At 44.2% G+C, this 26618-nt stretch overlaps 1 protein-coding gene across 3 annotated transcripts; it reads right to left on the reverse strand.

Moving 5' to 3' along the window:
- Window positions 1-2872: 2872 nt before the first annotated feature.
- Window positions 2873-26566, reverse strand: YWHAQ (tyrosine 3-monooxygenase/tryptophan 5-monooxygenase activation protein theta). Of its 3 annotated transcripts, none has more exons than XM_038176709.2 (6): window positions 26349-26566; window positions 24301-24685; window positions 9009-9132; window positions 6390-6553; window positions 5939-6034; window positions 2873-4876 (listed from the first exon to the last, which is right to left on the reverse strand). In XM_038176709.2, exons 2-6 carry the CDS (start codon window positions 24592-24594, stop codon window positions 4817-4819), a joined length of 738 nt encoding a protein of 245 aa, XP_038032637.1. In that variant the 5' UTR covers window positions 24595-24685; window positions 26349-26566; the 3' UTR covers window positions 2873-4816. The 3 variants fall into 3 exon arrangements, with proteins under 3 accessions (XP_038032637.1, XP_027311016.1, XP_038032638.1); XM_027455215.3 differs by lacking the exon at window positions 26349-26566 and adding an exon at window positions 25444-25606; XM_038176710.2 differs by lacking the exon at window positions 26349-26566 and adding an exon at window positions 24955-24979.
- Between the last annotated feature and the right edge of the window lie 52 nt (window positions 26567-26618).

The following is a 26618-nucleotide window of genomic DNA, read 5'->3' on the forward strand; positions in this document are numbered from 1 at the left end:
TGAGAACATAACTCATTCTAACATTATTCATCACTTAATTCACTTTTGAAGTTCACCAGCTGCTGAAGTCTTTAAGTCAGATAGTGTGATCTTGTTCAGACCATTGATTCCGAGGATTTACCAAATTAGCTAACAAATTGAATTTAAGCCATCTATACATTGAAACCAATAGAAGTTATGCCACCAAAAAGGGTTTTTATGGCAGTCCAGTTTTCTCACAAGAGATGACAGAGCCATTTTTATGAATAGCACTGACTTAAGTCTTACTGCACAGCCCCACATCCAGTTGCCTCCCAGTTCACACATTCAGACAACTGCAGGCATAAATTCTTCCGTGAGAACCTGAAATATTTTCTAACCTGAACTTAAACAGGCTAATCTAAGGCATCCTGCACTACCAAGGCTATGGTATCTCCGAGAGATGCCCCAAATCTTTCTGAAAGACCGAGTTATGTGAAAAATGTCATTATGTACAATTTTGATACTGTCACTGCTGAGACCAAATTTCATTGTTCTCTGTTTACAGCATTGGTTTTCCTTGGAGAGCGCAGTTTCTGTAGCTCAGAGCACAAACAAAACATCTCTTTTCTCCCCCTCCTTTTCCTCCTTCTCTTCCATGACCACAACAAGCCCCTATGATTGTTTCCCAACAGATTTATGACAATCCTGAAAGACCCAGCATCTGCTCGGCACCAACACAGTCAGCAGCCGTACATTCATTTGAAGACAGAAATGAAGAAAATGAGAAAAAAAAAAAAGGCAGTGCTCAGCCCCAGCAAATCTTACAAACTGTCTTTTTGTTTGCAGACCTAGGGGGATTTCACAATAACGATGACCACAATAGAAGGAATGAGGATTTCACTAAGCATGGGGACTGGACGACTGAGAGTATCATTTGTAATAGAAGAGCTCATGAGCCACTTCTAATGGCATTTACAGAATCTCCAGCTCAGATGATTTTTACGCTGATGTCAGAGCACAGCACGCTAGAGACACACATGCCTTAAACAAGTTTTCACGTACAGAAATTGAAATTCTGAATCACTTAGTCACATAGTTTGAGGCCAAAATTCATTATCAGATGGGTACTTACGTCTCTCTATCAGTTTGCAGATTCTGGCACAAAGACTAGAAGTACCTCTACAAAGTTAGTCTTCACAGCGTAGTGGAAAACATCGTGGCAGTCATCCAGGGCTGGTACTAACATTTCACCCTTCCCACACTGGCATTTTATTCAGCTGAAAGCTGGCCAAGCTGTAATTGCTGAAGCTTCCAGCAGTCATGTCATCTGGCTACGCTTACACAAAAGAGGGCAGTTCTACAATGAAATTCCAGATTTTTGGTATAAGAATTGCAATTTTACAAGTGGGATTTAAAGTTTGTAGCTTTTCAGTAGTGTTGGGAATAAGTTTCAGGTTTGCACTTTCCTTATATATGAAGTTTTACCAAATTTCAGGTGGTGGTTCTCAGATATTGTTAGGACATTACTTCGGCTGTGTAGTCCACACTTGAAAACCACATTAGCAGGAAAACCACATTACCAGTTAGATCACTGATACCTTCTGTCTGTTCACCTAATTTCTAGTTACCTGAAGCAATGTAGCAAACTAGCACGTGCTTTATTTGTTTTACATTATCATGAAATTTATCTTCTGGCATAACAAACAGCCTGGTATCACACCGATAAGAACACTAAATTAGAATGGAAGAAAACAGTTTCTCTTGATATTACTATTTTCAACAAAGACCTTGAGAAATATAAACCTCCCCGTTTGGCTGCTGATCTGAATTATAGCACAAATGTCTGAAAAGAAAAAAAAAAAAAACGGATTCAAGTGGAGTACCAGCTTTACCAGCCCATCTTTACCACCATCACCATCTGGCAGAGAAGTTGTGAACTCCAGAGCTCATTTTTTTCCATAGCACTCTGAAAATACTAAGAAATCAGTGGAGATGATTAACATACTAGTGTGAAATCCTTTGGAGAGATCAAAACTGAAACCCCGCCCTGTAAGATTCACTGCACACAGCTATCTTTAGCATATGATCATCACATCTATAGCAAGACTGTTTTAGCAAAGAGACTTGGATGTTTTTCACTTGTCCACGCGCCTTGCAAAGAAGCAGCATGGCTCAGGGTTTGATGTATTCCCCTGTCCGGTGTTCCCTATGCTGCAGGGCACATCCTCTCAGGTGAGGTGGGGCAGCAACTAAGTGCAAATTATCTCCTGGAACTGGAAAAGCCCTAATACCACATGAATGTGCTTAATTAGCCTGGGTGTTACACTAATAATGGGACTTACCTGGGGGAGGGATGTGGACAGGGGACTTTCCAAAGGTATTTAGGAAATTATAGTCTATTATTTTTCTGTATCATCATTCTATTCCCCTGTACTTTTCGGTGCCTCGTGGAAGTAGCAGTAGTGAAAGCAGTACTGCATTCAGCATTATTAAAATAAAAGAGCTGATGCTGCCGTTTCAACACGTATCTTCTGCACAAAATGGAGGTGCAATGGACAAAACAGCTACCATTTGCCCACCTTGACAGACATCAGAAGGAGCATTTAATAAGTTGAGCTGTAATCTAGATACCAGGCCCAGGTAGCATTCCCGTAACAAACACTGACAACTCACTCTGCAAGTTGCAAAGGGAATGAAAGAAAAAGCCGTGTGTCAGCTGACAATGTAGCATATGCTGAGACAGCAACCAAAGCAAACTCTTAAATGAGCAGATAAAACCGACTGCTACCATGTATGCGCTGAAACATTTTTACAGGAGAACGAGCACTTAGCAGTTAACAACCTTTAAGGAACAAAGGATCAATAAGAGATGCATGGGGGAGGGAAAGAAATTATGAAACCAAAACACGGATTAAGAAGCATATGAGTTTATGTAGAATCCTGCCACACAATACTTTGACAGCAATTCAGAGTGACTGCATGAAGAAAATGGAACTGATACATTTGTTTGTTTTCAAAAGCAATGCATGTCAGTTGAAGCATACATAATCTGAACAGTTTTATTGTCGGAATACTCATTGTGCACGCTGAAAAGAACAAACGAAACGCATGGAAGGTGGAAGATGTACCATCAGAAATCTACATGGACTAGCAGTATGTCCTTTTTCATAATGTCATATCCCGTCTAGCCAGGACACTAACAGGAGTTAAATATTTTCAAAAACCCACCAACATGGGGAACTAAGAGGTAGAGGTTTAGAAAAAAAAACATAAGTGATCTAGAAAAAAGAAAAAAAACACAGGCAGAACAATTAATTATTACAAAAAGCTCCAAAAATTGAGGAAACAGTAATACTAAAAGCAGACTAAGAACAACAGAAAGCAGGTTATGATGTGGCAGCACACAAACTAACGAGCTAGAAGACAGATTCCTTGGCATTCCTAAAAGTGTATCTGAAACACCGTAACAATAATGATGACCAGTGAAAAAATGGGAGGACAGAACAGAGAATTTCAAGAGATTACAAAAAAGGCATAATTTAGGTGATAGGATTTGCAAGCCAGGGAAGAACATCAAGAACTTGGCTATTTTTTCTTAGGTCATTAATAAGGTGAAGCCATTAGCTCAAGTAGATTTAGTTATTGAGAAGTCCACATGTCAGATTAATTATGGAAAGTTATCCAGCATTTTTTCATAAAATGCAAATTGTTCAAACATGCCATGAGTTTGAGAGCAGACTTTTTACAAGTATGCGCTATATTTGAGAAAGACTTCTAGCACAAGATGCTTAACTTTAGCCCTTAGGCAATTACATGGAATTGTTACAAGTCAACAGTAAGTGGTTTATAAAATGTAATTTTATTTAATGTTACTTTGCTGTTACAGAGGGCATAACATTTTCACAAGGCTTTTTTGGGACTACAATCAATGATTAGCAACACACAATAGTGGTCCGAACTCTCTAAATAACAATCACTGGACAAACTTGACACCTTCTCACATGTGCACAAACCTGCATGGAAAAGTACTAAATTTTATACTTGGACATGTGAACTTCAATTGGTTTTCCCATTCCAGTGTATTAAGAAATGACATGCACTTTAGTCTGCCAAAAAGCACTGCCTGTACTCCGGCAGTAACATGCTGCTTCTAATACATAGTAAAGTGAATACCAGAACTACAAAGGCAGGAGTGTAAGTGAACTTTTATTGGGAAGGGATATCAACCGAAACAGCAGCAACTGAAAATTAAGAGTAGCCCCTGTTTTCAAACACGCAAGCTCCTGCATTACATTACAAATTGATTTGCTTCCTGTATAAATTTTCAAACTAGAAATGCTCAATTTTGTCTGGCCTGATACTTCTTGCATCTCTACCGAAAAGAATACACAGTAGCACGTGGAAGTCAATTATGGGAAGGAAACCCTGCATAATAAGAAGGGAATGTGGAGAATTAAAAGCTATGTGGAACACTCTTTAGTTGCAATTAACTACATTTCCATATCTTACTGTAATATAAAACACAGTCAACTGGCAGGAACTGGTTCAGATTTGTTTTTAAATACCAGGTACACTTTAGTCCGCTACATAAGTGTTTGGAAGTTACTTATGTTTATATGAAATGAAGCTATTAATACTTTTCTACAGCAGTAACCGCACACCAGGAAGGCCAGGACAAACACAAATCAAGGAATGGAGTTTTCCCAAAGCTGCAGTGTGAAAAGACTATAAATTGATTTCCATACACATGGATGGGTTTTCTTTGCTATAGGAAATCCAAGTGGAGCTATAAGGAATGGAGACGTGTAAAAAGGTTTCTTGAGAAGGAAAGGGAGAATGACATCCCGCGTGCAGTTTAGTTTTCTGCACCTTCTGCAGCATCACATTCTTCTCCTGCACTGTCTGATGTCCATAACTAGAAAGAAAAGAAGAGCAGCGTCAGCTTTTGGAGGGAGCTTTACTTTCAGAGAGGGACAACTACTAACTGTACAGAAAAAAATGAGTTAGATTTAAGGATCTCTGCAAAGTATCAGTGTGGTGGAGCTACAGATATAGAACCCTGGCTTCCAGCACTTGCTTGGGGAAGGGTAATTGGAAACGGTTCCCCATGCAGAAGGCACAAGTAGCTCTGCCCCTCAGGTGTTAAAGGCAGAGCAGGAACCGTTCTCAAGTCCAGACTTTTGTGCTTAATAGCACAGTACAAAATTAATGATAGACCATTGAACAGCTCCTAATGACAGCTTCCTGAATAACACTGATTTCAAAAGCAGAGGTCTGGATCCTAAGAGATTGCCATTTTGGTTACTGAAGTAAAGCATTTTACAGTGCTAATAAAGACGTTTCTACTGAAGGGATATTGCAAAATTTTAAGTGTTGCTGTAATTTCAAGTACAGCAAATATTCACAGAGAGGATATTCTCTATAAAATCACCTTAGTTACATGTTTTAAGAGCCTAGTGGCTCCATTAGGCACTTTTCTTAAGCAGCTGATCGTTACAATTATACTCTAACTCATCGTATCTTTAATACACTGAGATTTCAGACCTTTTGTTTTAATGAAAAAAAATCAGGAAAATGACTAAAGCAAGCCACAATGGATGTACAAAAGTGAAGATGTTGTTTCTGAGGTACTGGTTAAGACGTTTTTGTGATCTTTTGGGGATTCTCACTCACTACTATTTCTGGACTCCTTGTCCTATTTTGTACATTAAAATAGCTGGGAACGTACTTTCCCCCTTCATTGAAAAGGCTAGCAAAAAAAATTAAAAACAGGAACTATCCACAATTTTATCTGCATGACACACGTAGTTGCTGACATCATAACTTAGTTTGAACGCAGCATAAGTTGAAAAGGTACACCAGGGTAAACAGCTTGAGTCAGTGTTATGTTTTGTGCTAAGTGTTTTCATTTCATCACAAATTCAGTTTAAGCAATTATACAGCTACAGAATAAATAGCACACAAGAATTCAACTCACTGTTAGGTTGTCTCTAAGCAACTGCATGATGAGAGTACTGTCTTTGTATGAGTCTTCGTTCAGTGTATCGAGTTCTGCAATGGCCTCATCAAACGCCTGGAACAATTAAGAGCAATTAAGCCTCTCTATTGACTGATAATTAAAAAACCATAAGTTGAGTTTACCTGCAAAGGCAGCTTTAGAAGAAAAAAGTGTAACATTAGAAATTAGTGATGAGTTAGTCAATTTTCTAATGAGGCACAAAGGCAGTGCTGCTTAAAATTTAAGTCACACTGTAAAGAACCAGCCTGCTCGTACCCCTTTAATTCCGTTAACAACACGAGCATGGAAACCAGATACATTAAATAGGGTCATTTCCTGCACAAACTCTAGGAAGTCATCGTTCAGATTATTTTAAGTATCAACTCTTTTCTACTGCCCCTGGGCTTAGAAGCAGAAAAAAGCGACTTACTGTCTTTGCCAGTGTGCAGGCAAGCTCAGGATTGTTGAGGATCTCATAATAAAATACAGAGAAGTTAAGAGCTAGACCCAAGCGAATTGGATGTGTTGGTTGCATCTCCTTCTTGCTGATATCGAACGCCTCCTGATAAGCTCCCTGTGAGTTTTCTATTGTTTCTGTGAAAAGGAGGAGAAACATTTCAATATTAGGTAGGGTTACTATGCAATAGTAGTATTTTTTTTAAAAGGTATAACCATTTAAAGTACTCCCTTAGCAGGAGACTAAGTAGTCCTCCATTTAACCCTCCTCTTCCTTAAATCATGGTAATAACTTGAAGCCCATTTTAAGTAGAGCTACCACACTGACAAACCACAGGGGGCAGATTAAGCTGCTACAGAGCACAGGTATTCAGAAGGCAGATAAACACACAAAAGTTGGTAAACACAAACATCAAAAATTACTGCAGTACCTCAGCTTGTCATACAAATGTATAGCCTTTGATTCAATGCAATCTTTCGTTATTAAAATTGTACGTTTTTTCCTACAGAGATCCTGCTTCTTTCCCTGCACGGGATGCTTGTGTTTTGAGTTGGGCGTGGAGCATAAAGGTGGCAGCTGCTTGTACAGCCCCACCTCTTCGTGAGTTAGTCTAGAAGAGGCAGACTGCATGTTCTTGAAAAATCTGCCTTCAGAAGTCGGGTGGAGAGAAGTAGGAGGTCAAGATAAAAAAAACAAGGTCATACCCAGATTAGCTTGGAGAAATGCCACTGAGAAAAGAGGTTAACAGGGCAAAGTAGATGCACTGGGAGTGATACACAGTCTAGTAAAGATTTTCTTCTGGAAGACAACCAAAGGGCCAATAGTAGCCTTAAATGTGCCTGCCAAATGAAAATAGACTGGAGAAGAAGGAAAGCTAGTCTCAGAGCTCAGATTCCAGTTCTCTGAGGAACAGCACCTTAAGTGCTCTAAAAAGTATTGGTAAAAAAAAGTTTGGTAAGTAAAATCTGTTAAGTATTCAAGAGAGTGAAGCTTTTCAGTATTTACAATGTAACGAGCACTAATGAACTATTGTTTAAACCAAGATAAAGACAAAAAGCCTAGTAAATACAGGAAATAAATTAGCTTAAGCACATAAAGACATATTTGAAGCAGAAAAAACAAACAGATGCTTAGAAATGGGGCATCAGAAAAGCCTGCAGTAAAACTCAGGGGAACTTGCAAAAAGCCAAGCACAAAGTGCAGACATGGCAAAGCGTGTAACACAAGCTCCTCGAATGGAAAGCACTAAAATCTGCTAATAAGGTTATCAATCAGTCCCTCTTCTCCAGTAAGCACCCACATCAGCACACGTATCACTTTACATGCGGTCTTTTCAGCCAAGATAAGCTGGTATTTCTCTGCTTAGACAGCCAAAGGTTTTTAACTCTTGCTTGAGACAAAATTAAGAGTATTTTTAGTAGAGACAGCTTGGCTTTAGCTTTCAGACTTGGACCTGCTGGTGTCATTTAAATAAGGCAAAAGGGTAAAAATTTCTGAAACCAACTCATCGATGCAAAGACTTTCTACTTTTTTTCCTGTATTTTCATCTTTTAACTTCAATCCTCTTACGATACAAGGAAACAAAGCTTTTGTTTAAGTGACAATCAGCTCTGTCTTCCCACTTTGCAATTCAAGCAGTTTAGACTAGCCAGCACTGTCAGATGCCTGCCATGCCCAAGCCAAAGGGACAGCCACTTCACTCTGCCAGCTCCCAACCATCTCTCTCCTTTGCCACAGCATCACTCCAGGACTTTCTTTTTTACACAAAAAGACATCCCCAGCTTATGCCATACCATGAGTTTTTAAACATCTCAACAGTGCCTGGCACCTAGCAAGATAATTCTGATCCTGCATTCAATACATCCTCAGAATAAAGTTAAGATACTCCCCAGAAGAGCTCTGAGTTACTTCAGGCCACCTCTGCACATGTTCTAACCGCATTTTTAGGATGCCCAATATCAAATGACACTACCAGCTGGGACGTTTTCCAGGCCTTTTCTGCTTGGTCCAGCAGGGCAAACTAAAATTACAGGGATGCATTATCCCTACCAACAACTTCCAAGTGAGCTCACACTTTTTCCAGGGTACACTGAGCTAGTAATGCTTACTGATTTATAATCTTCGTCAGAGGACTACAATAGAGCTTACCTCACACTTTAATAGTTACAATTTATAGACAAGACTCAACTCACTGAAGTAGTAAAAGAAATTGTTACAGAACCGTTTTCCTCAATGATTTTATTTTAATAAAGAAATACAGCCAGCCAACAGCAAGTATGTTCACAGATCTTTACCTAAACTGATTTCCAGAAGTTCTAAGTAAATGCTGTCAGACAACCATCCAAAAGTTTAGGGTAGATGGCAAGAATACCAGCCCAAATTCCCTTTCATCCCATGTTGAAGGTCTATTCTCACTTCTGTCTATACGAACATTTGGAGATCTCCACTCAGCCTGCCCCTGTGCTGCGAACTTTCACATAAATTCAGAGGAAGATGTTGAGGTGTGCATTTCATTTGTTCCCTCCCCTACAGCTCAAAACTGAATGTCATTAACTATTAAAGACCCAGAGCAGCAGATCACTAGGTACTTACGTTTTCTGTCATCACCACAGGCAACTTCAGCAAGGTATCGGAAATAATCTCCCTTCATCTTCAGGTAGAATACCTTGCTCTCTGGGTTAGTTGCATTAGCTATTAAATATTTGTCCAACAGCTCCTAAAGAATAAAAAGAAACAGACAACATTAGCTTTTTACAACACTGAAACCAAGTTCAATTTATTTTTCTTCTCTTCAGTAACTTTGGATGGTCTCAGATTAGCTACAAATTAAGAGGGGGAGAGAAAGGGAAGAGTTTAAAGAGCATTTTGGATAAACCATTTAAACAAAGTGCACAAATCCACAAAGCTAGATAGTGTATTACAACGATCAGACTGCAGAAAGTAGCAGAAGAGGTTTACTGGCAGATGGTTTCAAGAACATTCTTAAAATGAGAATTCTGAAACCACTGCTTGAAATGAGTAAGCTCTTACAGGAAAAATGAAACCCTATGCATTCATTGTCAAAGCTATTATAAATAAGAATTCATTTTACTTCACAGGAAGAAAAGAATTACGAAGAATAACCGTGATATCTTGTGTAAAAGCTGCATTCAGACTTGCAATCACACAAACCAGGGTTGCCAGCCTCCAGCAAGGTACGAGAAGGCTCTCCGCAAGGTTAGTCTTTGCAAGGTAGGGGTGGAGGAGAATGGGAGCAGAAATGTCACATTTTCCCCCTGCCACAGCAGTTCTCAGCTCTCAGGTGCTTCAGAGAACTGACAGGGAGACCATTTTCGGGCTGACCTCCTTGTCCCCAAGCTCCTGGGATTTTTACCTACTTCATTACCCCAGAGCAGCCACGCTCTCTGGAATTTACAAGAGATGCCAATGAGCTCCAGCACACTCCAGGCAGCCCCACAATACACAGAGCAACTTTACACTAAGAATTTAAGTGATAAAGATCTGCATTCAGTTACTTGGAAAATAAACAGGTCATAAAAGCAGCAGAAAATTTCCACCCAGCTTGCAGACTGTGGCTAATAAGAAGTTTCTTACAGGAACATGTAGCCAGACTCACGAAGCGGTACACAGGTACTGAGCTTCAAGGAACTGTAAGCTTCTAGGGAAAAAAAAAATTCACCTTGTAACCAAAGCACTACCAAAAAGGAGTGAATTTGAGATAGAAGCCTCCGTAGAAAAACACGTTGGTGTTCTGGGAGCAGCAGCAGAACCTGAGCTATGTTTCAAAACAAGAGTTCAGGCAGCGTAGGCAGCTGGCTGGTACAGCCACACATTAATCCTGTTATTTCGTGTGAGTCATCTGCATCTTACAGAGAGGTATTCCCACCCTACAGGTTTCTGCAGAGGAGAGCTTGAGGTTTTATCTCTGCCTCACTGTTTTCTTGATGCTTTTCTCTTCAGATAGATGAGGATGCTACCAGGAAGCTTCCTAGCCCTGGTTCAGCCCTCAGATTATCTCATTCTTTCTTCACAAGGGTAGTGACAAAGTCACCGTGGTAAGTCCAAGAGTGATCAAAAGAAACTTCATTGGCGAAGGGATCAGGTCTGAGAAGCTCCTCAGGCCCTGCTCAGGTCTGAGAAGCTCCTGAAGCACACTGACAATAATTTTTTGATAGAGGTATTGAGGGAGCTGACTAAGAAAGGTGTCATCCTAGACCTGCTCAGAAACAGAGGTCTTGGGGGTGACGTGATGACTGGTGGCTGTCTTGGACACAGCAATCAGGAGATGCTCAAATTTAAACTCTTTGGTGATAGGGAAGAGACCTGTCAGCAGAGCTGCTACCTTGGGCTGGGGGACTGAAGGCTTTAGGCTGCTCAAGGAACTGTTTAGTGAGGTCAACCTGGGAATCTGATTGAGGTCAGTGGGGTCCATAAAGGCTGGTCACGTTTTAAGAGCAGTTTTTAGGAGCAGAGGAACAGACAATCCCAGCATGTCTGACGCCACGCAAGCAGTGCAGAAGGGCAGCTTGGCTGAACATGCATCTCTTCCTGGGACTTCAACACTGCTGTGTTCCTTGGAGAGCTCAGTCACCTCTCAGATAGGGATCAGATAGAGCACAGACATGTGAGGCCTTCTTTGCCTCCGTCTTTAACACCCACAATGGGCCCTGAGCTGGAAGATGACAGCCACGGGAGGGCTAAGCTCCCACAGGCACGGAACTTGTGCAGGATTTGCTGCTGAACGCACACAAGTCTACGTGGCCTGATAAGGCTCATCCCAGGGTACCGAATGAGTTAGCCAATATTGCTCTGAGCCAGCCCTCAGTTATTTGCCAATGGTCTTGGGAATCTGGAGAGGTTCCAGTTGACTGGAAGCTGACAAATGTTATTCAGGAAGGGCAAGAAAGAGAACGCAAGTAATTACAGGCCTGTCAGCCTCACTTTGGTGCCTGGTAAAGGTATGGAGAAGATTATTCCGAGAGTTATTGAAAAAGACTTGGAAGACAATGCAGTCATTACGCCTTCGCAACTTCATATCCCTTTGTGGCAAGGTTGCCTACCTGGTAGATGAATGGAAAAGAGTAAATGTGGGTTTTGGGGGGTTCAGGAAAGCTTTTGGTGTTGTCTTTCTGCACAAAATGCCCAGTACACAGTGGCCAGGTACCCAACATGATGGGCACACGACTTGTTGATGGGTCAGGTTCTGAGCTGTAGGAGAAGGGCTGTGTCCGGCTGGTGGCCAGGCACCAGTGCTGCTCCCCAGCACTCAATTTTAGGGCCAGCTCTCTTTGGTGCTCTTATCAGCAACCCAGGCACAGGAGATGAGCACACACTAGGTACGTCTGTGGACAACACCATGTTTGGAGGAGCTGTTGGTTCCCTTGATGGTTGGGGAGCCTCACAGAGGGATACATCCAGCGTGTCGGTGCATCCTCGAAGAGCTGCCTGCACCATGCACGCCTGAAAACTCATGGTTCTGCACAGACATCCAAGGATTTTTCAAAAACAAACAAACAAAGAAAAAAAAACCTGCTCCTTGGAATGAACTGCAGGTTTTCAGACAGCAAAGAGTGGATTACATACATGGATTTCCTACGTGCTCTTCAGGTGGAGGAGTGGAGCTGCCCAGACAGCAGCTCCCACTCCCAATTCATCTCTGGGGCCTCCTAAATCCTTACCACACGGTAAGAGCTCTGTGCCTCTATCAGCTAGGGCAGAGCATTTTAGTTCCAGATCTGTGCTTTTCTTCTTCCTTTTTAAAACAGCCTTGAATGGAACAAGATTTCTTATTTATCAATCACATAAGGATGCAAAAGAAAATAAAACCAGACTGAGCAAAGGTAATTTATCTATGCAGACTGTTTCAAATCAAAATGTATTTGGTACGCTCAGTGAGCCATTCATCTCAGATATCACCATCGTGTCTCACCATCCATCTCACCCTCCCCTCTAATGGATGGGAGATGTCGGTGGGGCAGTGAGAGTAGACAGGCATGGTAAGATAAATGATTTTTGATTGTTTATCAGGACTGTCAGGCAGTCTTTGACACTGCTGCAATCAGTTAGAGCCAAGAAAACTCAAGGTTTCCTACGTCTGTTCTCTGTCTTCCCCCGCTTGGGGTTTTCTGCCTTTCCATCAGACAGCAATCAGTCACGAGCTCGCATGTTAAGCACCAGTTTCTGGTAGGAAAAATGAAGACTGGTAGTCTGAACGATGAAGGAGACCTCAGCCACCTCAATTTCTTATGAAAAATTTTACCTGAAGACATAGTCAGGCACTCCCACAGGTATGATTCTGAGAATTTCCTAATGCTGCAGCCTGCCTTCGTGTTCATATAAAACAGATGTGCCCATCTTTTTATTTTGGGGTGGGTTCGAAAGTTATCTATCAAAATACAGCTGCCACCATAAGATCTGCGATGGCTCTTTGCACCTTCGAAATCGAGGCTCGACCAGCCAGCAGTTACCTGCTCTATGAAGTGAAGCACACCTTAGATGCTTCCATGAAAAGCCACAGGATGCTCGAGCTGCACCTGAACTGTCTGCCAGCAGCCTGCCCTGCTGCTGAGCGACTCAGAACCACGAGCAGCACGAAGAAGCAGGATTCTGAAGTCTGTTCTCAAATCAGACCGTTTGTTTTCAGCACAACTGCTCTGGAGTAGGTTTGCATGGTGATAATTTGTTGCTGGTATCTGCTGCTTCCTTGATATTGAGCTGTTCTTCTCAAGTGGCACGCTGCTCCTCTCGTGCTGGGACAAGATCTCCCCTCTCCCTCCCCGTTTGTGTTGCTTCCATGTCTGAATTCACTTCTACCTTTGCAACGTGCTAACACTTTCCCTCCCAATATCACTGCATTCCCACAGACAATATTCCTTCTCCCTCCTACAGAAGGGTGCCTTCTTTGTTTATTTCTTAAAGAGACACCAGCAACATGAGCTACTGGTCCCTGGAACAGTTCCCTGAAGAAGCCAGCCAGGAACCTGGCAACAACCCACTTCTTCCCCCTTTAAAGCTGGAATTCATTGGGACATTCCCTCCCCCCATTGGGGGGCTTATTCCTTTACATGCCAAGAGAAGATTACATTTCAGTTGCATTTTTCCATCCTTCTCCAGTTTTTTGCTCTTTTCCAACTGATACTGTCTTTTTTTTTTTTTTAAGCAGTAACAATGGTTAACAGTGTCACAGCATCAGCCCATTGCAACTCACCTGAGCCAGAAACACTGAGTTCATCTGCTCTCCTCACTTCCTTATCACTCCAGCTTTGTGAAAAGCAAGCCCTGAAGGAATATGCCAGCTGCATCTCTACTTGGAGTACCTGAGATAGACAAAGCAGCTCCCTGAAGACAGCTCCTTCATAATTATTTGTTGTGTGTGTGCACCCAGCCAGCCTTTCCTTACACGCACCATACACACAGCCCTACAACTTGTGTACCAGCCACATTCTACATGTTTGCTGTTGCCTTCTATCCAGGAACATCACCTCACCCCAAATCCAAGTCTATTTTAAAGGCAAGCCTGACTGAGACATCAAGTTAACCTCAGCACTCACTAAATACCTTCCATACAGCTTAACTGTGCGCTGTGTTCAAGTGGCAGAGAAATAGTTCCTGCTATTTGAGCTGTCCGTCTCTTCCCACATACTTGGCTATAACCAATCTTGACAGCAAAGATGAGTTTTAGAAGATATATTCTTGTGTACTAAATTGAAACGTTTACTGTCTCCAGCACTTGAATCATCTAATATGTGATTTTCTTTCTGAAACCCATCAATATAAATCTACACACACATCCCAATGGCATTACCTAACAGCTGCATTATTCATGTTTCCCAGTTCAGGACCAGAGGATGAACATGAACCAGCTCAGCTCCAGAGATTAGCTACTGATCACAAGTAGTTTAAAGTCTATTTCTCAAAGCAAGCTAAAGTTACCAAGTTACCATGTGCCTAGGCACCTCCAGAAGTTCTCAGTGTGGTAAACTAAACTCCTAACTCAAAATATTTCCGATGCCACCACCGAGACATGACCTAAGCCTGTCATAAGCATTGACATCACCAGCACCAAGTTCTTTAACAGAGAGCTCTGCACTGCCTTTTATCACAACTTGGCATGGTACCTCCTTGCTTTTGCTCCATCAGAAAGACAACCTAAGTAGCAACATTCCCCAAAAATCTGCCTCTAAAAATAAACTGCTTAAGTTGCTGCCTGATCTTTAGGAAGAAGCCTGCTGATGTTCAAAACCCTGGCACAGGGGTTTGTGAATAAAGTTTAAATAAAGCTCCATTTTTCTAGTAGAACCACTTCAGCAACATCCTTCCACTCATGCATCTTCCTTCAAGTTATTTAAAACTTATTCCATGGCCATCTTTTGGGTGTATGATTATAAATGTTGTTCTTAAGAAGTAAGTGTGATAATAGTTTGTGGGGAAGCAATTTATATTTGCAGGTTTTAGCAATTTAATATTAATTCTGTGCTAGGCTTTGACTAGTATGATACAAAAAAAAGCGTTAAAAGAAAAGAAAAATCCAATAGAATTGGGCAATCTCTTTGTCAGAAAAGGAAACTAAACAGTATCTGTGTGTATACTGTTAAAAAATTTGGTATTCCTCCTTCCTAACCCAACACCATGATGGAAGAAGTTCAACCCCATGGAATAAAAAGACCAGCTTCAGCTGCTCACAGCTTCTCTGCTGTCCAAACACTCTTCAGCTCTGCCAGCAGAGGTGCTCCCACCCCCAAGCACCTATTTTCAGAGGCCTTTCAGAGCCTAGCTTCAGTTTATTAGTGCTTCCAAGGCATTCTCCTTCTCTTCCCAAGCTGACATTGAATTTTCTTTATTTTAAGCTTTCATTTATTGCAAGTATTGAACAGATGTTACACAGGTGAGAGCAAGGATCTCATTACTTTGTGGTGTACTTGCCTGTAACAGCAGAGGCCAAATGGTCACATGCCAGTGAAGAAACTGCTTCAAAAAAAAATCTATTTTTTATGCTAGGTACCTTAAAAAAGCATCTCATGTGCAGAGTGCACGTCAACACCACTTGTTTTTTTAGCAGGTTAACTCACCACTCTGAACATGGATTCAACATCACACTCAGTCCCAGCTGGAAGACAAGCAGCTTGAGGCCAGCAGACACGCCATGTAAAGTGTGTGACACTACATAAATTCAGCCAGGTCTACAGCGTACAAAATACCTGGAAAAATCCTCCAGTCTGAGGCATTTCTCAAAGCCCATCCAGTTTGCGGAAAGCCACCTACAAGCAGCACACAGGGGCCTGGTTTCTACCAACTGCAGTCAAAAAAAATAAAGCTGAGAAGTTGGTGACAAGACTCAGCCCAGTATAATTCCCTTAAGATAATTATCACCTGCAAGTGTAAGCAGCCCAAATATTGGGTGTTCCAGGCCGTTTGACATCACCCACCATCAGCGTAGGCTCAGCCCTTTCAGTGATGCGTGTACTCACAAATGACCGCCCGTTTTAATCACCTAGTAAATTGGCGTTAAGGCTCCTCGACTGCTTCAAGTTGAAATCAGTCATTCCAAAGTCCACAGAGTGACTCACTGCACGCTAGGTGTGTTTTAACATTCACCAGTTGGTTTCTCCACAGGAAAGGGAGAGTCCCTTGCTGCAACAGCACCATCACTTCACTTTCAAACCCGTAATTCAGCAGAAGTAAGCTCTTCATCCTCCTGGATTCGAGCTCTATGCATCAACTCCTTTTGGGGGAACATCAGGAGGTCTGCAGGAAAACCGTTTAAGACATGAGTATTTGGGTTTTTATACTGAATGTGTCAGTGCCTTTCCTACGCCCTGGCCTTACGATGGCTTCAGACAGCCTGAGAAAGCGCTGCTGAAAGCAGAGGCAAATATACCTGCCACGGAAACGGGGAGGGTGATCTAATTCATCTTTTCCATTCAGTTCTGACTATTTGTCTACATAGCTTTAAAAACTGGCAGTCAGCATTCGGGATTGGCCCCGAACAAAGGATCTGGAATCCCACTTAGCAGATGCACTGGAAGCTTCAGCTGCAGCAGCATGCCTGCCCACACGACTCCCACCTGGGGCCAAGATTGATTTCATCCAGCATTTACATTCGGTGCTTACATTCCTCCTGGAACAAGGAGCTCTACGGTCCCCGAAGGGCTACGTAAGCCAGGAACTAGAAGCGTGTGGAAACGCGACTTCTCCTTTCTATAGATTTTCATCACAAAAAACCAACAACCTGGAGTCAAAGGATTATTCGAGATTTTATGGAAGAGGTCTAAAGTTTTCCAGTTCTCCTCCTGCCAAATGTAGGAATGAGTCTTCAAAAAAAAAAAAAAAAGCCATTTTTCAATAATTTCAGTTTTTGCTGAAATAACAGCTGCACAGCACAGCCAAAGCTTTCAGGAAATTTTTTTAGTATCCAACAGATTTATCTCAAATTGATTCTAGCATTTTTCCATGACTGCATTTTCCAGATTTCTAATTCCTCCAAATACTTCAAGTGCTATTTTCCCCTTAGCAAACACGTATCACTGACAAGCCCTTCCCTTCAGAACCCTGACCAACTAAAAGTTTCTTCCAGCGTCCTCCAGTTGTCATCTTCCATAATATGATGGAATCAAGCAGTCCAAGTCTGTTTAAAGCCTGCATTTAAAAAAATCTGTGCTTTGGAGCTACAGAAGCTCTGAAGTTACTGAAATACAAGACTAAATTCTCAAAATGAGCAACAGCAAGCTGGAACTAGTGGGGTTTAAGATGCTAGTGAGTAAATAACTCATTTTTAAAGCCAGCCTTTCATGCTATCAAATGAATACGTAGGGTAGCTATCCAAGTTTGACTTGGTTCAGCTCTGCTGTTTGGAAGCCCGAGATCAGAGGCTTCTTAAGACCAAAATCCAGAAATGTAGTAAGATTTAGATGTGCTTCCCTGCCGTTGTTTTATGCTGCTGGAAGAGCCTTTTATACTGTTCAGCTTTACATTAACTTGAAGGAAACAAAAATACATACACATTTTTTTCATTTGGCATATTAGCAACATGCCAGTAATGTTATTCCACAAGGCAGATGAGCTCCAGCTACAAAGCCTCCCCTCCAAGCTGGAGAGCTGAAAGCCAACTTTCCAGATAACCTTGTTGCAACAAGTTCCCACAGCAAGTGAACCTTGACTTTTGTGCTCAGGCCCTGCCCGCTCGCTTCCACTTCAAAACAATTTCTGCTTACAAGAATTTTGCAAAACGCGCTCACCATAAAAACTTCCTGAAGTTTTATGCAGGAAATAGAAGGGTGTCAGCCTGATAAGGCAGCGTCCAGTGTATTTGGAAAATTTAGTAACAAAGCCAAAAGAGCTTTCTGTTTCCAGAGCCTACCACGGTTCCCTACACCCAGCTGCCTCAGCAGATGGGCAGTGTGTATTAAAGGCCAGACCAAGATCACCAGAGCCATGTAAAGACCTTCCTCAAGGTTAGGAATTCAGAACTCAAAGACTTTGTTCCTTTTACAAATTAAGCGCAAGGCACGAGCAAGATTACAGCTAATTGAGGACCTCGCAGTTCACAGGTCTTTACGCCTTGCGTGTTTTGCTGGGCGCAGAGAACCACAGGACACCAAACTCAGCACTTCAATTATTTTTAGTGCCTGCTCTGTCTACGGTGCCCAGTTCCCATGAACTGCTCGTCAGCTGTATGAAGTGAATTAGCAAGCTACAAGCTCACAAGGCAGCTGTGTGCTCTGCTGGAGCACTGTGATACTGCTCCGGCTTCTGGGACACAGGATGAGGAGGAATCTGTGAAGGAGGAACCTGTATCTTCAATATACAATTTCTTTTTTGCTTCAGAAAGACACCCACTGTATCATTACCTAATGCAGTTGTCTTGCTGGCGCCTTTCCTAGCTGGCAGATAATCATGATAGTTATTTTAAAAAGTCTATTAAAAGTGTTGCTGCATCAACAGAATAAATAGAATTTGTGCCTTGGCTGCCCAGTACTAGCTAGCGAGTACACCCTATTTGCTCAAGGCCACCCAGGCAATAAGTGACCTCCACCAAGTTTAATAATTCTCACCGCACAAGCAGACTGCGGTACAGTACAAACAAAGCTTTCACAGCCTCGACTACAGCCATGCCAGTTAATTTATAGCTTAACCTCATTAAAAAATGGATCTGACACTGGAGATGGATGGAGCTTTGGCTGCCCTACTTCCAACAGTTGGGTCACCTGCATTACCAGTATGATTTCCTATTTTCAATTACTCCACATCCTGCTTCTCACGGGGTGATAACATTCGGGAGAGGTCTCTCTGAGCTGCTGGCAGGCATGACTTTGCAGAAGTGGTGCTGACCATTTCTTGAAACTTTTCCGAACACACAAGCTGACTTTCATGCTCTCCTACCTTCAGCAGACATGAATTAACCCCAGTCTCAACATTGCTATAACCACGCATATCAAATCAGTGATCTAAACTCACCCCAGTAGCTTCTGAAAAAGGAAGTGACACTGCATGCACAAATATAGAGGCACAAGTTTTCGGAGCCTCAGACAGGATACCTTGCAGCCATTTATCTTCTATCTTTCACCACTTCGATGTGTTTTAGAAATTCAGCATCTCGCTGGAGGGCGTGGGGGGTATGCAGCAAGTGATGAGGGCATGCGATGGAGGCCTCAGCTACCACCAGAATTCCTGCAACTATTTTTAGTTGGGCTCTAACAGTTTTCAGCCACTTCAGGAACTTCAGTGCACCCTAGGCTTTATTTCTGTAACTTTCCTAGAGATGCATTCAGTTTTCTTCGTAGGGAAGCGTAGTACTCCAGCAACAGATTTTAACAAAGGGAACAAAAAATGTCACAATACGAGGAACAACGATGAATAAGTTAAATTTAGAATTCACGATCTGAACTTAAAGCATTCATGTAATGCTAACTCTGCAACTGTGGATTTGCCAGGAAGCGGTGTTCCCAATCTAAGGGCTGGCTTTGAGCCACGAAGTAGCGAGTTTTTTAGTCAGTTACTTAATGAGGATGAGTCAACAGCATTTGCTTTAACTTAAAGAAGGCAGAAAACTCCTTGAGACACTGCCCCAACTACTACAGGGACAGCTAGTTCCAGTCCAAAAGTAGCGTGAACTTCAGTGGTTAGTGCATCAGATCTTCAGAACACAACTGCATCCTACACAGTCCCCAGCATCAAAAGATGAACATCCCTTTTACTCAGATGCCAGTTTCACCCCCGTAACATTATGGATTTCTGCACAAATTTTGGCAGTTCATGTAGAATAGGCAAGCGGAGAAATAGGATTCATTTATAAGATGAAATTCTGCAGTGTTCTTACATTAGCCCAAAGCTCACACTTCCTCACCCTAACAGATTACTACGTATAAAATAAAAATCAAAATTTCACTTTTCTGTAGGTCAAAGGTAGCAGTGGTGAAGAAGAGGCTTATGTTCAAAGCGTTTTCATCATCCAACATCAGATATTTCAGTTCACATGAGGAGTCTGTTGGCTTCTGCACGAGAACACCAGCTCCATTTCCAATGAAGCTCTGAAGTTGTGCTGTTGAAGGTCACATCAAAAGCAGCCTTTTCTAATATGTGGTTTGATTTTTGACTTTTTAATTAAAGGGAGTAACTCTAGAAGAGATCTACAAAGGGGGCGAAACAAGAACTGGATGTAGATTCCACCCTTATTATTAGCACTTAGTCTCTTAATTACACAAAGCAGAAGTATTAACAGCACTGCAACCTTGGGGGGAGGAGGAAGGAAGGAAGGAAGGAAAGGGGAGCTGGCAAGAGCAATACGCTGCGCCGGGCTTTCGACAATTGGCGCTGCAATCTCGCTGAAGATCAAACATTTACAAGCATCCTCTCAACATTAAGACAGTAAAAATTGAAATAAGGCAGACCTTACAGCTCCAGACTATTGCAGACACCGCCATGGGGCACAGAAAAGCATCCCGAGCACAGGTAATGTTACTGTGAGGCCATTTCCAGAAGCTCACAGTGCACTCGCTCATTTCTAGAAACACTGGGTCTGACAGTGCTACATAAAGCTTTCTGCAGAGGATATCCTAAAAAAAGGATGTTTGGAAACAAAGAGAACCTCATATATGTAGCTATGCTGTGGTTATCTAAAGAGATATTAAGAACCTTTTGAGTTTCAGCTGGAGACATGAGGAGTAAATAACCATCAACACACTGTTGTTTCCAAGCCTTAATAAAACTTTAGCCACCGCATCTTCTCCAAGTTTTAAACCATAAGTCATCAAATCTCAACCTCCATTGCTCCATGAAGAGCTCAAACTGCGCTGGGACCAAGTTTTGACCACATGCAACATGCTATCAAACACACACGGAAGAAAACCCGAAGTTAAAGGTGGAGACTGAACTGCTTCCAGTCAAGGGTTGGTGCCCTCTTTTCCACAGCACTGGAGTTCTCCCTAAAGAATGAAGGAACTTGAACATTTTGCCAATTATTGAAATGAAAAGGGATCAAGGTTTTCAAACCAGACTCTCTGCATCCCCAGAGGGGTTCCCCTTCAAAAGATCACTTTTGGAAAGTGTGAACTCACTGAAGCCATCGGGTATTTACAAAATAAAGCATCAGGCTGGTATCACGTTCCTTGTTCCAAGTTTCACACATGTTTTCATTAATCATGCACAAGTTGGTGGCACATCCATCCCTCCTTTCTAGCACCCCTGCCTCAAAACCACTCACAGAACTTAAGGGAACGTGAACTTTATTCTCAGCGTCTGAAACAATGTAGCTCATCTGTACCTTGAAAAAAGCAAAGCTGCCAACCTATTTATTTATCCACGAACAAGAGAGTTTCAAGAACAGCGTGGACTCTGATTCTTAAGGGACAATTCAACATTAATTCTCTACATTACCGAAGAATTAGTGAATCAATACAGGAGCTCCAACAAAACCTGCTGGTGTACCTTTCAAATGAAGCACTTGATGCCAGTTGTTTGACAGCCAGACCATTTCTGCACTGAAGAGCCACTCTCACTTGAAAGACCAGTCTCACAATGAGCAGTTAAAAAGCACTGAGATCACATCAGCTGCTACTTGCAAGGCAGACAATTAAACAAGTGTCTCCACTGCTTGGCATGAGATGGAATATCTTGCCATGGCCACTGAGTGTGCACTCATTACATAATTAGTAAATATGTAGGTATGTATATGCGCACATGTATATATTATTACGTACATATTATGTATATTTGATATATTTATCAACCTAATTTTGGATGGCTATATTCTAATGGTGATGAAATTTAAGTTCCTTTTCAAACCACAGCCTAAAATAGTGCCTTTAATTAGTTTGAGGCGCTCTTTACAGGGAAAAAAGTAACTGCAGGTTCAGTGTTACCGCCTTTTTAATCAATAATCAGAAGGGTTTCATAACACCAGCACAAGTATTTCTAAAAGAAGGTCTCTACAGCAGCAGACAGACTTCGTTTTGAAAAGCTGTGCCACACCAGTAAGGAAAAAAAACTTTTGAAAAAAACTGTTAGTAGTATGACTAAGAGCAGCCCCACTCCACCCAACATCCACCCTTGCTAAATTCAAATACTCCAGCTGACAAGCAACCTTTCCGTGCTGTTTGCCAGCAGTTGCTTCAGTTTAGCTGCCTCCCTAGAACTGAAGGCGCATCTCTGAGTCAAGTTCGCAGATCTAAAGAGCCGGCAGCAGTTACTCCAGCATCAGTGAATCAGGAATTACCACCCAAAGGAGTCAGAAGTGCTGGGTGGCTCAGCTTTAAGAGACCCATCTTTTGTAGTGCCCGCACGTTTGGGTTTCAGCCTCTCTTGCTGACTCATGGATCGTGGGAGCAGTAGTTAGATGGAGGAGGAAAGAAGCAGCACAGAACTGCACACGGTACTCAGAGGGAAAGCAGAAAGGTGGAGGCTTGCAGGAGCAAACTGTCACCCCCTACCAGCAGAGGAGGCACACCTTTGCCAGCAGGGCACAGCAGGAAAGGCACGCTGATTTGGAGGCTTGTCTTCTCTACTTCCTGCAGCCTTCCAGGCAAGGAGGAAAGGATGAAGCTGCCAACCAGGCCACGGCTGCTAACGGGGAAAAAGACTCGAACGTAGAGAAGAAGTCGGCTAGGACAGGAAGAGCTTGCTTTCCTGGCATTAAAGGTTTATGTTAGCACAGCTCCCGAGCTACCTGTGGTACACTGTTTGATACGACTGGAACAATTTCAGTATAGCCACCGTGTGGCTGCCTTTATCACTCAGAGGCATTCCACCTCCCCCAGAAGCACCAGCTCCTCGTTAGGACAGCACAGCAATGAGATTTTGCTCATAACCTCCTCCGGGGAACTATTACCTAGCAGGACAGAGGGAGATTAAACAGCCTGGAGAACGAGCTTTATGGCCAGGCCCCAGGACGTGGTTCCCAAGTGAATCCAAAGGAGATTGAGACAAATGACAGCAGCACACACACTGACACCCTGCCACGCTAGGGCTAGTGGCAATCTTGTGTGGGGCACTGATTCTCATTTCCTGTGACAGGTTGCATAATTTCCACAAAGGTGAAGTTTCGGCAACTGAACTACGCCCATAACTGTAGAACAGCTTCTCTGAAAGACGGGGATTCTTAATACATTAAGGAATTAACTCAGATGATTCGTTCAGCTAATGTATCTTCAAATAACTTTCAAGCAAAGGCTTGAAAATTTTGACTGATTTAGAGAAAAATCCAGGTGGCATCACACAAGGAAGCATATACGTATTTCCAACACAATCCAAAGCACCCCTTGTACACGAGCCCGAACACAAATCAAGAAGCAAATTCAGCTACTTCCAAACCAGTCAAATTTAAATTCCAGTCTCCTAGCCCAATTTAAGATACATTTACCTCAAAAGTTGTTTATTTCCTTATAGACTTGCTTCTTCCTGTTCTCATGTTTGCAATACTAGACACAAAAACATGACATACTTTTTTTTTTTAAACCTAAGAGGAGCAAACCACTGAAGGTTATCTGCCGTGCAATTACTACTGCATTCCACACGTGCAGCTTCCTGCAGCCAGGTCGCCCTGGGCATGCAGAGCAGTGTCCAGCACCCTGCACACTGCTGACACAGGTCTGTTCCACTCCTGCTGCACTGCAATATGGCTTTCACTATCAAAAGCACCTGGAATTCTGCTGCTCGTACACAGATTTATTCCAGGGCTTTGGTGCACGCTCAGGTCTGTTACGTCTGTCTTCAAATTTTTGTTTTATATGAGTTCACAATTGCTGCAAATTCATCTTGAGGCATCCCCAAGAAATCAACTTAACCTGACAAAGCCAATTTCTAGACATTCCTTCTCATTTCCTGTGAAGATTTCTTACCCCATAAAATCACCATATATATATATACACACACACACAGAAAACCCCAAATCTCAAAATGTCTCTTAAAGACCCCATGAAGAGTGTTTTTCCTTACCCAAAGCAGTAAGTTAAGTGAACACCATGCTTTTAAGAAGTTATTAGCTCAGCCCTTTATTTCTTCAGGTCATTCTCATTCTTTTTAACTTATCTTATGAATAGCTAAGCAGCACAACAAACAGGCATGAGCCTGAATTCTCAGCATCTCTGCAGTTACCTAGTGCAACACCGCATATGGATCACTCCAAACAAAACAGATCTCAAACACAATTGAGCATATCTCAAATGCCTCTGCACTTATAGCACCCATAGCCTGGTGCAGATGATCTCCTTCCTCATGGTAAGGCATGTAACAGTTGCAGAAGTTACAGCACTGACTTCCCCTACCCGGGCGTTACACTTCACATATTCCCCAGCCAAGTTCCCAGTCCTACTCCTGACAAAGCAGCATACACGGATACTATTTCTTTCTCTCAAAAAAAAAGAAACCAGAAGAGAAAAAAATCCCCACTCACCAGCACGGTGGTGCAGATGGACCTGAGCTCAGACTCCACCTTCTCCCGATAGTCCTTGATAAGCTGCATCTTCTTGTCGCTGGTGTCTGTCTTCTGCTCGATGCTAGAGATGACCCTCCAGGCAGAGCGCCGCCCCCCCACCACGTTCTTGTAGGCCACTGAGAGCAGGTTGCGCTCCTCGTTGGACAGCTCGGCACCTTGCTCAGTTACTGCCTTCATGCAGGTGGCCATGTCATCGTAGCGCTCAGCTTGCTCAGCCAGCTTGGCTTTCTGGATCAACTCGGTCTTATCCATGGTGGCTGGCAGTGGGGCGGGAGAGGTATGGCAGCGAAGGCAGGAGAAGCTGGGGATGTCACGCTCCCAACGAGAGAACGCACCTCAAACCCTGCCAGAAAAAAAGGCAGCGACCGTGATCAAATGTTAATGAATGTTGTTGTGCATGACCCCTCGCAGAGCCCTAAAGAGGAGGAATGCAGGGAGTGTGTCTCCCTGCCCATCTCGCAGAAATGGGCTGGGATCATCACGCCCTTCCACGTAGGGCTGAGGGGAGCGGCTGCGCTCCCCAGGACCGGCTGCTGGGGAAAGGGCGGCCTGGAAATTCATCTAGGGAGCTGAGAGCCCACCGCTTGGGCGGGGCGGGCGTTTTCCCCTCACCTTTCCCTCGTGAGAGGGGGGCGAGGAGGCTCGGGAGGGTACCCAATTCCCGCAAGCCAAGCGGGCCTCGCTTAAAGCCACTCCCCGAGGGAAATAATAATTAAAAATAATAATAAGGAATGAAGGAGCGAGCCCAGCCTGGGGGCGGCTTCGCCTCCTGGCGGCGGGGCCGGGCAGGGCCGGCTTCCTCCCCCCCCCACCCCGCTTCCCCCGGGCATCGCCCCGCAGGGCCGAGGAGCCCCTGAGGCAGCCGAGGGGGAGGGGGGGGAAAAGGCGCCGCGGGGCCACCGGGTGCGAAATGGCGGCGGCGGCGCCGGGCGGCACCTCCCTCCCCTCCCTCCCTGCCTCCCGCCCGCCGCCGCCGCCGCCGAGCGCCGCGCTCACAAAATGGAGGACGCTGAGGCGGGGCCGGGCCGGCGCCTCGCAACGGTCGCCCCAACGGTCGCCCCCAACGGTCGCCTCAACGGCCGCGGGGGGAGCCGGGCTCACCTGAGGGGCCGCTGCGCTGCGCTGAGGCGAGGCGAGGCGAGGCCGGGCCGGGCCGGGCGGGCGGCGGCGGCCGCGGGGCTGCCGGGCTGCGGGGCGCTGGCGGAGAGAAAGGAGCCGCTGCCGGGCCGGGAGGGGAGGGAGGGGAGGGAGGGCGGCGCACGCAAGCTTAGCGGCTGCTCGGCCCGCGCCCACGCGGCCAATCAGCGGCCGGGCTCGCCGCCAGGCCCCGCCCCCCCGCCGGTTGGCAGCCAATAGGAGCGCAGCGCGCCGCCGCCGCCGCCGCCGCCGCCCGCGGGGGCGAGAGCGGGCAGGGCGCAAAGCTCGGTTGGCCCGTGGGCTGCGGCTGGGGCCACGGGGTTTCCTCCAATGAGATGCAGGGTGAGATGACGTCACTGTCGCCATGGAGATGCTGCTACAACCCCCCCCCCCCCCCCCCCCCTCCCCCGGCCGGGCGGGGGCTGAGGGGCTGCCTGGGGGGGGGGGGCTGTGGGATTTGGGGTTTTTGTCCGAATACTCTTTTTTTTTTTTTTTTTCCTTTTTTTTTTTTTTTTTTTTGTCCCAGTTACCCCCGACAAAGGGCGTTTTGCTCCTTCGGGGCTCGGACAAAGTGCATATCCCCGGGGCGGCGGGTCTGCCACACGCCCCTGTTTGTCCCCCCCGCCATGGAGCCTGAGGGGCTTCTCCTCAGCAGCCTTCCTCGGGGACAGACCGTCCAAAGCCATTTGTAATCCACAGAGTCACAGAACCCACCACATCTAACCCCCCTCCCCCCCTCCTAGGATCCAGGGGACACGAAATTGTTCACAGCGAGTCAATGTCCCTGCCCTCCTGAGGGGATGAAGGGCAAGCGTTTGACATCAGCACCAATAGATATATTTACTTTTATCCCCCCCTCCTGCTTTCACCTGGCGTTAGTTTTGAAGAGGTCAGAGACGCAATGCACAGAGACCGGAATTTTAGGTTGAATAGTAAAATCCCGTCCAGTCAGGAGTGAATAATCATGAGTCAATCGCTGCTCCGCTTCCAAAACGCTGCTGGGACGGCTGCTTGCACTCAGACTGCCCCAGTCTTGGAAGAAATGATAACAGCATAGCGGGTTTGTGCTGCTCATCACCACATTCAGCATATGAGACCCAGGAGCGGATCACAGGCGTCCTGCCCCTCAGGCCTCGGGC

This window comes from Anas platyrhynchos, chromosome 3 (genome assembly GCF_047663525.1).
Source record: "Anas platyrhynchos isolate ZD024472 breed Pekin duck chromosome 3, IASCAAS_PekinDuck_T2T, whole genome shotgun sequence".
Taxonomy (NCBI): Eukaryota; Metazoa; Chordata; class Aves; order Anseriformes; family Anatidae; genus Anas; species Anas platyrhynchos.

What these genes read in the sequence shown, in the direction of transcription:
- YWHAQ (XM_038176709.2), bottom strand. Translation starts at nt 24,594, where the DNA reads ATGGATAAGACCGAGTTGATCCAGAAAGCCAAGCTGGCTGAGCAAGCT. An exon ending in CTGTGGTGATGACAGAAAAC is followed by an intron (nt 6,554 to 9,008) that starts GTAAGTACCTAG and finishes TCCTTTTCACAG; the next exon opens with AAACAATAGAAAACTCACAG. An exon ending in CCTGCACACTGGCAAAGACA is followed by an intron (nt 6,035 to 6,389) that starts GTAAGTCGCTTT and finishes TAATTGTTCCAG; the next exon opens with GCGTTTGATGAGGCCATTGC.